Raw genomic sequence first — 14442 nt, forward strand, 5'->3', positions numbered from 1 at the left:
ACAGAAAAATTCACTATGCTTTAAAAAGAAAAACATCTCAGATATGGTCTTCTCAGAAAGTTAATTATCACTTTGAAAATACAATACTAGAGAGGAAAAATTAATACAAATATAAAACAAAACAAGGGCATTATATGGACAGATGTGGAAATATTTCTGTTTTTACTTAAAATGAATACGGATGGCACACAAAAATCTTTCAACCGTAACAGGATTAAACTTTTAATTACTGTTTCATCATTTTATTTTCAAATTTGAATATCATGCATATATTTAATTGTTACAGAATGTGAGGGGGGCACATTTCTGTCGATCTACGAAAAGTACATTAGTTTGGGCCAGAGAACAATTAATTAGATTTATGGAGACCGGTACTTGTTACATTGCTGTACTGCAATGATCATAATGTCTGGTTGGTAGAGGCAGAGATTTTTAAATTAAGCATTCGTTTACTTAACCGCAAGCAAGATAGAGTATTAGGGACAAGGCTTACTTCGATTTCATTGTGGAACTGTCAAACTTGAAAAATTCCAGAAACCATTAGTCAAAAACCTGGGAGGTCACATTGACCCCAATTTTGACGCCTAAGTTATAAAAGGGCAGTAAATATATTTCATCCTGATTGGTTACGCTAAATAAGGGGCGTGTTTCCCACACAAAATTTCCTAGCTGTAAATATTACCCCCATCAAAAAATCTAATTAGTCTAAGCTTTGCTGCAAGAGTAAAGTACCAAGGACTCCGAGAGTCAATTTGAAAGAAATTCTCTCATAAAACATTTGTCCAAGGGCTCGGTTGTCTGGAAGGTCGACGGACACAGTTTTGGTGGTATAAACGAACAATGCTTGAAAGAACAAAAGGTATTTGCAACTAATTCATGAGATTTGTTGATACCAATATAATGTTTTGCTTGAATTATTTGATATGTGCATGAATTAAGTTGTTTAAACTCGTAGATCAACTCTCTTGATACGAATATAACTGTTGAGTTTATATATATATGAATTCATAAAACAATCTTCTTTATATAAGGTTATCAAATTGTTTCAATTAGTCGTCTTGTTTTTATAGGAATTAGGTTAAAAAAACTGAATGTATTACTTTGGTTGATACAAGTTCCGAGAATCCATGTGAATTCACCGATTTCAGGTAATTTCATGTACTAGTATGCTAAAGACTTGGATGTGCGTGTTCGCTGAACGTAACGTAAAGCCAGGTAGTGAATTTCATTCATTCATTTGTGTAATTGAGACGAGAGCGGAACTTCTAGTGATGAATTAGCCATTAGGCAGCACATTATCTTATGAAACTAGGTTTGTTTTGGTCTACCATGTATGGGCCAACTAATAGCCTTTAGTATCTGTTTCAATACTGATAGTAAGATCTGATAACGAGATGTGAGTAATGATCTATCCCCAGTAAGATAACCGACAGGAAATTGAGATTGTTCTCCATTTGTTTTCTAAGGGGAAAATAGTTCTTCAGACCTATTCCAAAAAGTATCCTCAGATGTACCTACGCACTGACATATTCATGTATCTGTGTATCTACATGCTTACATATATACCTACCCACACAATGTTTGAAGGCCGAAAGGAGGCTAGATAGTAGGGAGGTTGGGAGAGGGAAAAAAAGGGAAAAGGCGATAGGACAGAACAGCTAAAGTGAAACTGGAGTGATCCAGAGATAACCAGATTATGCAACTGTACAAGGCAACAACTTCCATTGTTCACTTGATCATACGATGAACTAATCCTATCAGTAAAACGAATCGGCTATTTAAATAAATATATGTGTTTTGAAATTTGGTGAAAGATTTATTCCAAAAAGAAGTGCATCTTCCTAATGTATTATCACCATTGTTTATGTAATTGATTAAATTTTTATTTTTAATGTATGGGGCTCAAGTCGCTCTGTTATATATATATCTGCTCAGATCTCTATTCTACCTATAAGTTTACTCGTTCCAGGCAATAACACTGAGGGCGATCATCTCCTAGATAATGAGAACCAAATAAAAGGGACACCTTGAAAGAAGGTACAATCAGCCAATCAACTCACACCCTTTACAAAGAGGAGTGGGGGTGTTTACACAGAAACTTGCTTTACATCATTTAGTAGCATGAGTGAACATCAGCTCCAAGCAAGTACTAACAGACATTTTTACATGTTGGTTGGTTAGTTGGATTGTAGGTTGGCTAGTTGCTTCATTGCTGCACTTGGATCCCTTTTATTCCCTATATCATGCAAAGGAAATGGAAGCCAAATTCCCTTCTCAAGGACAACTGGGGACAAGTGTGTATTGAACCTGCGACCTTTGGATTACAAGTCCAATGCTCTATCAGTGGAGGCTACATGTTAACTTGTGTCTCTATGTCACCTGGCAACAGTAGTATTTCAGTCCTGAGGTCAACCTAATGTGTAGTTATTATACCATACTCTGTTGAGAACAATACAGTCTCAAGTCAACCTGACATGTGGACTAGTTCCAACGTATTTGGGATATAAAACAATACTTATGTCAAATCAATCTAGAAGCACTGAAAATCCTTTTGACATTGACTTGTACAGAAAGGTGTTAACACAAGCATGGCACTGTACAGCACTTGCTCATCCATGGTTCAGTTAGTATCCAAGTAAAAGCACCCACTATAAAAACCAATATAATTTACAGATGAAAGGAAGCAATGTGTGCATGTGTGTTTTATCATGTTCACAGGATCTTATCTAGGAAAATATTACCACAAAAAAACATGATATGTTTGTCTGACATCAATGCTTTGTACATAACAGTAAAAACCATAACATTTAGTGCATACAGCTTTTGTTTCCTTATTTTTTTTTCTTCTACCAGATTATACACATATGCTGGGGAAACTCTTGTACTTTTCACCAAGGATAGGATTTTCATGTTCCTTCAACATAGCAAAAAAGAGACAAGGTAGCACACACACCCCATAATCGTTTAAACAAGACCTAATATGCCCGCTGACAAATCTACAAAAAAGAACAATTTCATATACATAAAAATTGGTGGTCTCATTTTATGTATAAAATTTTAAGATGTAATACATTTTGATAAAATCCATTAACACCACATTTTACTTTGCCACTAAAGCTGAGATCCACTGATATATCATGTTCTCACAGAAATAGATCATAGTAACTGCGTGTCTGTGTGTAAACATTTAAACAAATTCAAATACTATATACATGAAGTTTACTTTTTCGAGAAATTAAATGGGTATGTGGCAAAACCAACTATTTAAGGATCCTGTAGGGTTCCAGTGCCTGACAATTTTAAGAGGCTGAAAGGATCCCATTCACAAGTTGCATGGCAACAAGGTATTATCTTATTTCCTGGAAGCACTCCCTGGGGTTTGTTTTCATTTAGATGTGAGGTTATAGTGGATGAGGCACATCTAGAGAAAACTGAGTTTGCAGTTACTTGTGTACATTAGAACTAGTGGGACAAAAAATCCAAAAACTTTTATCTTCTTATCAATTCTCAACTGTCTTACCATTTTCTACTCCATATTTCAAGTCTATGAAAACGTGTTACATGCAGCATTGAAATAAATATATGTACATTTCATATTTTGCCAAATCGGAGTTTATTTTAGAACTGAAATGCAGGTGAGAAATCCAACCATCGACTTTGAAAAATAAATGTTGGGGGGGGAGGGTCTAGGTACATGAAGAATCAACTGAAGGAAAAAAAATCCCCCAAAGGGTTCAACAAAATAATGCACGATTAATGCATACTCAAAAATCACGCATATTTGGTTTATTGTTTTGCCCATTTCTGTTTCTAAATATTAGCACACATCATCAGCAACTGAACATCCTAAATTAGGCCCTGCAGGTTTACTGCTGTGCTTGAACTGTTATTTTACTGTTGCAAATTAAAAAACAGCTGAAGTCACACTTCCCTAAACAATCCCTCTGAACTGGCTTCCTATACATGCTGGCCACACGCACAATTACTGATTGATACTATTACTAAAACCTCTTTATAATGACCAACCCAATAAAACATTTTGTCCAAACTGAGGTTGGTTTAGGGAGGTTTTAGTGTATCTGACAAGATGCTTCATGGATGTGTATGAATCAGGAAAGAACACCAAGAAACTGGATATTATATAAATCTGAAATGCATGTTTTATCACATATATTTAACACAAAATGGCCATCTTCATAAAAGACTAACATTTAAGTGAGGGGAAGAAAAAAAACACTCATCCCCCACCCAGATATCTCTATGTTCTCAAGGCAATTTTTTTTCTTATTTGTCTGCACAAACTATCTATCAAATCAATGATAAAGACAGACTAAACTGGAACCAGTCTGCTTGCATGAACTGTATGTACTCCAAGCAACAACTGCCCATAAATAGAAATGTCAATATTGACCTGATGACACTGTTGCACTGTAATATCAATTTCTTCACTTGCACAAGGACCTTTCAGAGAGAACAAGCAAATTATCTTATAAAAATGTACATTATAAAGAAATAGCATTTGCATTAAATTCAAATGACTGCTGGAAGCATTTCAAGTTTTGAGAAAATAGGGTCCAAGCGAGCTCCTTTAATTGAAAAAGTGTGCCATCTGTGATCACAATGAGCCAAACTCAAAATAAAATGAAATATGGTACAGAATTCTACATCATAAATTAAGTGTTACATATCAAAACAAGGTTTTCCTACAATTTCATACTTATTTATAAGTTACCCATGTTACTCAATTCTGAAGCACACAAGTAAGGGTAACTTATTTTATTTGTAAAAAAGTGATTTTTAATGGGTTCCAAAAAAGGGATTTTTTCAAAGACACCAGTAGAATCTCTTTCCTATAATATCTCAACATCACTGAAAATATCCAATTGCTGTTGTGAATGTGTGACAATGGAGATACCAAAGAAATAACCTTACTGTATTGAATATTCAAGATCAGTATATGAAAACTGCAATCATTACCTAGTTGGGAGATGCAAGATGACATCCATGTTTTACAGTTTTATTAGGTTAATATTCCCTTTTAGTGTAATATACAACTTCTTTTTACCTTTGTTACATCCCATTTTACATTTTTTTAATCACCCCTGATCTTATTACATTGAATACAAATAAATACAATTTTTTCTTCCATTATCTATTATTTTTTTCAGATAAATCAGCATCAATGATGTATAGAAGAAATGCGATATAAACACACTTGAATGCTATCACACCATGACTAGTTAGCCTGGTACATTTTACATCCTAGTTATCCAATATGCAATACCAATGTTTTTACTCATTGATTTTATGTGACAACTGTTTTATTTTTTAAAGCAAAGCACCTGGTAAATTGAATTTGTTCAACCATTTATAGTTATTTATACTATTTTCTTTGTTTACCTTTATTACACCCCATTTTGAATTTTTATTGACCATTTCAGCTAATAGTCATGTTTCAGAGATTGCACTCATTTTATGGCGTCATATTTTGTACCATTTCATTTACATAATATATTTAACCTGTTAATTACATAAAGAACCAAATATTAACTTTATTTACTTTAACATTCTCCTCTCTGATGCCCCTGGCATACTCTAACTGTGCAGGAAAAAGTCAAGGTCTTCAATTGTATGTACGCATTATGGTCATTAGTCTTTGCAGCTTTCAAGCAACTTCTTGAGGGTGTGCAAATGTTTTTCTTCCTTGGTTCTACCATTTCGGATTCCAAATCTTTGCCTGAAGTTTCACATTCTATTTGACTTTCATCTCTGCTCTCTTTTTGCCAGCTTTGTATACAAATGTCATTATCTCTGGTCTGGCTATTTGTATATCAATTTTCGCTGCTGAACTTCCAAAGTAAATTAGTTTTTAGAAAAATCAATGGAGTTTTTGGGGAGCTTGTTGATATTTTGAAATATTCATAAGGGTATTTTTGGAAAATGGTAATGCCTACAATGTGAAAATTCATTTCTGTATTTCAAGGCCAGGCAAAGTTAGTGTACTTTGATCTATGTCAAGTACATTTCTCCAGCATGAAGAAGCAGTCATTTTCATCAGATTTCTGCTTCAGACGGCACAAGGTTTTCCTAATAGTGATAAAAAATAAATGTCAATCTAGGTAGATGAAAGACATACAAGCGCATGTTAATTTTATTTACAATGTGCAAGTTATAGAGCAAGGAGCTTTACTCTATGCCTTTATTGAAAAATGTGCCAAGTCAGTGTCAAGCTATGTGACTGGAAGTACATCCATACGCCAGTCACCAGGACTACACATTTTTCTTCTAGTCAGATGTGTTCATAAAATGGTTCTTACCTTAAATAGTTACTTTGTTTCACATTTTGTTTCTTTGTTTCCTATTTGCACCCAGGCTATTACAATTTGGTCGCATTAAGAGCTTGCGTCAACCAAGAAATACTATGGGGTATAACGAACCTAACTGAGAACAACTAAAGTTTTGTCATATATGGGATAAAGAAAATTGGGGAAACAGGTAGAGTGCAGCAAATGTTGCAACCAGAATCAATCATATTATGGATTATGTTCATTTTCTTCAAAATCAACGAGTAATTTAATTACTGGACGCTGCATGTACATCAGATTAAAAGTTACAATACTTGGACTGCTCATTACAAGTGCATTACTTCAAGTACAGGAAATCTCTCTTTCTACGAGATGTGGGTGACTATTTGGCACATATCCTGAAAAAGCATCTCACTGCATTTGCCAAACTCCACAAATGGTTCCAATTCTCAATCAACATCAATAATAGAAAATAAATTCTTAACACCAGTGAAACTGACTTTATGACATGAAAACTGAGCTGAAGGTCAGGGTAAAACTGAAATTGACGACATGTTACAAATGTTGTGGATATGGTTGTCTTTTAGGTTGAAATCAGCAGTAATTCAACTGATACTTTGACAGAAAATAATAGTCTGGTTTAGAACTCATGTAAAGGAAAATGCACAATGTAATATACTAACACATTTAACAGATCAATTCTATTTCGACAACTTGGCAAAAACCAAAGAGAACATGTTAGCACAAGATGTCACCTGATTGGAGACCAACAGGATCAAGAGACCAGTGATCCAATGGGAAAATGTGATACTTAAATGTATATATAAAACAGAAGCAGTGAAAGGTTTTGTACAGTTCAATACCCAATTGTCTCGTACAACAACTGATGGCATGGCTAGAAATTCCATTCATTACCAAGCCTAAAGTTTGTAAGGAGAAACAAGCAAAGAGTTTGATCCCCATAAGACTTGATCATACATGAACTTAAGTCTTGTTATAGAAAACTTGATTTTCACTATACAAGTTACATTTTCAATATCCATGCAGAAAAGTATGTGTGAATTTTTACTTGATGCCAATATTTGAAAACCACTTTTATTCCATCCATAGTCAAATGATCAGCAGATGTATTTGAGATTGTCATATTTAATGTAATGCACAAATAAACATGTGTAAAATTTGCCCTTAAAACCACGGTATATTTCTATACAGGTAAAAGTGAACAAAAAAGCTCTTAGTCCCTGTCAAAACAAAGCATAATATCAGTATTCCATGTACAGTTGCTCCTGAAACGTACCTTGATAAAACCTTTGGCTTTTGTTAAAAGACCTAATGTTGTATGTCTGCTTGAATCAGCACCAACAGGCACCATGTCTTTCAATTTTTCAAGGCAGTGCCTCAAGTGTGCCCTCCTGAAGAAAAAGAGAGAAAAAATTACACTAAAAAAAAGAAATGCAACGTTACACCATTGCAAATTCTCTCGTTTTTCAGTGTACACTTGCGTCTCACTGGATAGGGTATTAGTCAAACACGTGCGACAATAATGTATCCCACTGTCAGTGGACACTGGATCATGCTAGAAAATATGGGTTTATGGGGACACTGTCCTGCATTTACCATTTCAAAGGACTGCAGTTTTTGTTAATATTGCGTGCAGCACTGCTCTTGAATGCACTACATTTTCACAAGTCATTCCAAATATTGTCATAATTTGTTTTCTTTTTTCTCAATGGCCATTCTAAGTGTTGCAATAATTATACGTTCCACACAATAATTCTCCAATATAATCACCACCACAGCAGATTCTTTGCTCTACTCTGTTACACCTGCATATATATCAGGCAGGTAGGTAATACATACACCAATTTTTGTCACAGTCATACATTAAAATGCAATTATTTGTATCCCACCCACCCCATGTGTATTTCCAGTTGGCCAACCATCAGTTTCTCATTGCCTAGCACCCTAGCACTTTTTCCCATATGGTAAAAAATACAAATTTTATTAAAATCACATCAAAAAAAAAAATATATATATATATATATATATATATATATATATATATATATATATATATATATATATAAACTGACCTGCCTACCCTAATTTTAAAACCAATGCAACAGGAAACATTTTTTACCCAAGTGAGGCTACATAATTGTATGTGAATATATCTGTCGTTTCTGGTATGTCAGATTTAAACAGAACAACCTACACACTTTATCTTTACCCCAAAAATGTAAATTTATGTGAAAGCAGGTCTTGACTGAGTCAGAGAGCAACTGAATGATGTTAAGAACAGAAAAAAGTGCAAGCAATATACCAAATCCATCAATGCAAGTTCCTTTTCCAGGTTTCACATCCAGGACTAGCACTTTGGAAAATGTCAGCAGTTTATTTATATAAACAACCCTCAGTTTTTTTTAAAGAAATGCAAATCTGCACTTCCACAAATGCACCCATAGCCCAAGTCACATGTCTGCAACAAAACTAGTTCACCATTCCATTTAAACTTAACATAAAGACAATATTATGGCAAATGAACTAGTGACTGCTACCCATAACAATGTGCTGTAACGGGGGACAAAGAAGTGAGGTGGGGGTGGAGGGAGAGAGTTCTGAGATCAATATGTACGATACTAAAGGTTCAAGACAAAATAATCAATGAATCTGGAGAAAGAACAAAAATAAATGGGAAGAAATCAATGTATACATGATCCTTCTCACTCAAACAGGAGGTTGCTGGAAATCAAGTTTGTTTACATGGTTAGCATACATTGACCTGATTATGCCAAGAATAATTCAAGTAGCCATACTTAGGAATTAATCAATATCTCAAGTGGATTGGTTATAAAATCAGTTCTTTGGCAGACCATTCTGCTTGTAAATGTAGCAAAGAAAATTAATGCCACATTCATTCTTATGATCAACATTTAAGCTGGAGTAAACATAGAATCATCTATGATAACTGAAACAATAACACACAAATATGCTTATTTACTCAAGTCTTAAATTGGATAAGAATTTTTAAGGAGATATTGTTAAAAGCACACTCACTCCCACCCCAAACTCAGACAGTCAAAACTTTTGTACGAAGTCTGACATGTCAAATCTCAGTAATGGAAGCCAGTTTGAATCCTACAATTGGATCAGACCCAGGTCTGTTACCAATGTGTTGCAACCCCATAAAACGCCAAACCAGATTCAGTACTGAGCAGATAAAGTGCATATGAATCTACTCTGAGCAAAATTTCTGGATTTAATATCACGTGTAACATCAAAAAGATGGCTCCACCAAATTTCGTTCTTTTACTGTCAGTTTCACTAAAATAAACTTTTGACTTCAAAATGTATTTCGTTAAATTGCACATTTTCTATTTAAAACTGAAAATAATTTGGTACAGCATCTTGCTCAAGATTCACTTGGTTTTCTTCACCCCTTATTTTATAATACAATTATCTGCTGGCAGTGTGAAGTGGTTGAACCCACTACACAATAAATCATTTCAATTTTACTGATCACAAAACGTCACCAAAAATAAGATTACAGACTATTTTTTATACCCAGTGTGTGACTGCATGCCATTTTTATGCAACTGAAACAGTTGGTACACTTCTATAAGCTCCAGTACAAGTGATATGCCCCAAAACATTATGTAGCAAGTAAATTCTAAAGATTTTGTTACGTTAATAAGGTCCTCACTAAAATACAGAACAAAAACATGCTTCAAGGACTCGAGAAATATTATTACAAGACCCTGTTAACTATCTAGTATGAAGTTGCCAATCATTTTTATGAATCTATTTAGTTCACCCTTTACTCATGCCATTCCGACCTGCAACCTGCAAACTACCATGTATTTCCACCAAAACAAATGAATCTAAGCCATGGCATGTGTCGATACACTGGCAAGTTAAACAGACACTGGGCAGTTCCACCTTGGCACAATACAAATTATTCAACACCAGGATTATCCAAATCATGTACCAAAGCTCTGCAGTAGTAGTGTATCACAAACCAATCAAAATGCATTCACAGATATTTAAAGCAAGCAAACTGTGCAAATAAATTTAAAGTATTTTGTCCAGTGCTGTCAGTGTATCACTCCTAACACTACGTCATTGTATGAATATAGGTAATGCTACCTGTAACATTTCTACATGTTACATGCATGTTTGAAAATGAAGTAATATCATTGTGAGAACACTCACTCTAAAAGTGCCATAAAATCAACGTCACCCTGAATTGATAGTCTTGGTCATCGAGCTGATCAACATATACAGAAGGATTTGATTAATGTCTTGATGATAAAGACTGGGTCTGATATCATAAGCTTGCATTTTTTTGAGTTCAAAAAAATTACCATACCCACTGTACCTTGAAACTTAACAATTAGTTCCAAATGAGTAAAACACTCATTTTTTATATGTGTGCTTCTACAAGCGGTAGGACATAAACATGGCCATTGACAGCACGCACCATTTTATACTTTGAATCTACTGGGTTTTAAATTTTCTTTATAAATGTGAAGAAAAAACACTCAATATTGTCATGGGTTCTATCCACAAAAATTATAGAAACCAGTCACAGTCCCTAATGTGCAACCAGAAATGTTCCACCAGTGCAATGACTGGCATGATGAAGCAGAGGATCCAATTAATAATTCCTACACTTTAACTGACCATTTGGAGAGTTCAAGGCCAAACAAAAATTATTTGGCAGAATCGTTTACCTACATGTGGGAAGAAATTATATTACCGTAGATGTGCAGACACCATTGAAATGGGGAGTTCTGGACCAAAAAACAAAAGTTTTTTTTTTTTTTTATAAAGTATTAAACCCAATAATCAAAACAAATATTAGTGGGCACCAGACAGTAAACTTGTGAAGTAAACCACAGGCACTTGATTCTGGGGAAACTAATGTGTACACTCACCATATGTTATATGGTGAGTGTACACATTAGTTTCCCCAGAATCAAGTGCCTGTGAAGTAAACTCCAAAAAAAACTACTGTGGAATTTTCAACTAAAATAAATAATTCCACTGATGTGAAATAGAATATATAAGTTTTCTAGCACATTCACACACATAAAAATTATGACAAATCCAATTGAGTTGGAAGAAAATCCAGTGATCTTGGTTTTGTTGTGAATTTCTTGTATTTTTTCTACAACTCTAATGCAACATAAACCTATAACTAGTTAACATACTTAATTTTAATATCTACAATATTTTATTACTATTTAACAGCTGGCTGTACTGTTTCCATTTATAACAGGGTTTTTGTTGTTTTTTCGATGTGAGACAAACAAAATTAATAAAATAATAACATTCCCTTCAACGAGCCCCTAGCCCAGATCTGACTTCAATCAGCATAACAAAGTAAGCACAATTGCAGTCAGGTCTGATCACATGACCGTGTTTACACTTGGGCAGTTGTACCGCAAACTACATTGGGCAATAATAGCATACAGTCTAGTATCAACAGAAACATGACAACCAAAATTTATAAAACCCAAAACTTCTAAACCAAATTATGAAAGAATAAAATTCTCGAAGAAATAAAAGAGGTTACTATCAGTAACACTGTGTCTGTTAGATTTTCTGGCCAAGTGCTTCATACTCAAATTTTAAGTCCGAAATTGATGGCGTTTTTGTGGACAGATAAATATGGTTACAAATTAACAGAAACAACTATTCTAGTAGCAGAAATAGTTTGACATCGGTTAAATCCATACAACTGTATGAAAAGTTTGATTTAATATGATGAAAAACGATGAAATAATTGGTGTTGCGAATCATGAAAAACGCCCTGCTCCGATGTTGAATCCAAACATAATTTTCCTCTAACTAGACATATTTGCATCAAAATCTGTGTTAAGAATCGTTAATAATCTGCAATACACAACAAATAATACCATACAAGCTAACACTAACAAAGCAAAGTAATAAATAAATTTAAAAAAAAAACAAAAACAAATCACCACCAATGCAAACAATTTAAAGGTTCCACAAGTTACAAAACTGGAGCCACGCCCACGTACCTAACTCTAAACAGATAAGGTCAAGGGTATCCACGTGACAATAACAGCTCCCAGACAACAACCAACTCGCGCATTGACCTGTCAATTACTCAAGTGGTTGATCAGCTGATTTTGGCTTTATTAATTACAGAATCTCCTGATGGCATAATTTTATTTCAGGAAAATAAATTTATTAAAGTTAAATTTTTGAAAAAGTAATAATAAACTCACCTATTTTTCTCCAATTCGTTGTGTGTTGACCTGAAACAAAAATTAGAATACTGAAGAAATTCGATTTAAAATGCCCATCCGACCAATGTTTTCCATCCAAAGAGTGAATTTTCCACGAATTCGTAAATTAATCCAAATCAGCTCAGAAATATCATTTTCAATACATATTAATGCATTGCACTCGGTCTGTTACTTTACTTTTTGTCGAAACACCCAGCAGGAATTCCAGCCGACAAGTGGTCCGCCATATTGGCAGCTCAATTCACGCCGTTTCCACGTGGATGGATAACGCTTTGAAAATAAATAGCGAGGTTGCATGTAAATTTCTGCACATCCTACTCTTTTCAAACAGTAGAATTTTCGTAAAAGGTTTGGAATGAACTAAACATAATGCTATTTTTAAAATAGCAAGGGTGCTCACCAGGTTAATGGCGGTCGATAATCGCGCCTTCCTCAGAGACAATGTGATCCCTTTGAAAAGTATCAAATTGGTGCAAAACTTGTACTAATATTAGATATGTTCGACATTTGTAAAAAAATTTTAAAAACCAATTAAAATGAAAGCAATCTCATCCAAAATTAGGAAAATAAAATCGACACATTGATATTTTTGTTTGAAATATCTTACCAAACGACTCATCAAATTTAGATTGATGATGTTAAAATTTGCTACATAACTTCAAAGAAATTTACTCAGTTAACATATTTCTTGACATTTCATAGCAAACTTATAATTATGTTTGCACCACCTGATGTCACTGTAGATTGAAGACGAGACCGTTTTACATCATGGCGGACCGGCAAACCGGCTCTGTCGATTACCAAAGGAAAAAAAAAAAAAATCCGAGCACCTAATTCGAGGCGCCATGCATACGATCTCCTGCAAGAATATCTTCACATTGTATTTAGATAACACGTTCATATAACAAGATCACATTTCTCTCCACAACTTGCTGCAAACTTAAACACTTAAAATTTTGACAGCTCAAATGTTTTCCAGCTGACTTTTGAAAAGTAGGTTAACGAAGTATCACAGTAAATCCTACCTATTTCCCTGAGATTTCTTTGATTTTGACCTTTTCTTGGAATAATCATCAGGCATAGGAAGTGAGGAAGCATATCCATGCTCAGCCTCTGGAATAAAAAAAAATTAAAACAGTGAAAACTGAGCTTAATTCATAGTGGACGTGAACTGTCAAATGAAGACAACAACGACGTGGCAAATAGAACGCTCGAAATAAAACTCGATATTTCCAAAAATCTCACCTCTTTCTCGCCTGTCTATGTATTCCGCTGCTTGAATAAGCGTTTGAATATTAAACATGATCAAACGTAAAAAAAATCTGGAATAAAAAACAAGGCAGAAATGGCAACTAAAATATGACCGTCTACACCAAAGGATAGAATGTTTTGAACTAAGGCTCACGCACGTTGAGGCAAGCGATGAAATCAGTTTGTTTACCTAGTGCTCTGTCACGGGAATAAGTTCAGTATTTTCATTGGTCTAACTGTCCTGACTCAGCGGAATTTTAGTAGGTTAAAGCAAATGTTGTGACCAATCATAAATAGTGTAACATGTTGTATTTGGCTAGTCGAACGTCACGTGATTGATTACTGTCATAAAGTCACGCCCACAGCAGATTACAAACAAATCGGCCCCCCCCCCCCCAGCGAACTCATGCGACTTACGCATGAAACACTGGACGCAGCGAATATAACGAGCGGACAGTGTAAAGTGTAATTCTTTGTTCAGCAATATGATTAATGCCTGTGCATTTAGTGTATCTGATCTGGACATTTTGTTTTACCCTTTTCTGTCTCGAATAAAGAAATGGAGATTGTCAGTGGCTTTAGGATAACTCCAGCACTCTAAGGAGTCA

The 14442-nt window shown here is 34.6% G+C and overlaps 1 protein-coding gene across 2 annotated transcripts in view; it reads right to left on the reverse strand.

Moving 5' to 3' along the window:
• LOC149774384 (max dimerization protein 1-like) overlaps positions 1 to 14000 on the reverse strand; it is a 31554-nt gene extending 17554 nt beyond the window's left edge. Inside the window, exons 1-4 of one of the 2 annotated variants that reach the window (XM_089945345.1) lie at positions 13829 to 14000; positions 13609 to 13696; positions 12563 to 12592; positions 7603 to 7717 (exon numbers count right to left, since the gene is read on the reverse strand). In XM_089945345.1, coding sequence (XP_089801471.1) covers positions 7603 to 7717; positions 12563 to 12592; positions 13609 to 13696; positions 13829 to 13886 — 291 coding nt within the window. In that variant the 5' untranslated portion in view covers positions 13887 to 14000. The remainder of the gene's footprint in view (positions 1 to 7602; positions 7718 to 12562; positions 12593 to 13608; positions 13697 to 13828) is intronic. The other variant, XM_089945347.1, reaches the window with a different exon arrangement.
• Positions 14001 to 14442: the final 442 nt, after the last annotated feature.

Source organism: Sinohyriopsis cumingii, unplaced genomic scaffold (assembly GCF_028554795.1).
Source record: "Sinohyriopsis cumingii isolate HCF-2022 unplaced genomic scaffold, ASM2855479v2 utg000244l, whole genome shotgun sequence".
Classification (NCBI taxonomy): Eukaryota; Metazoa; Mollusca; class Bivalvia; order Unionida; family Unionidae; genus Sinohyriopsis; species Sinohyriopsis cumingii.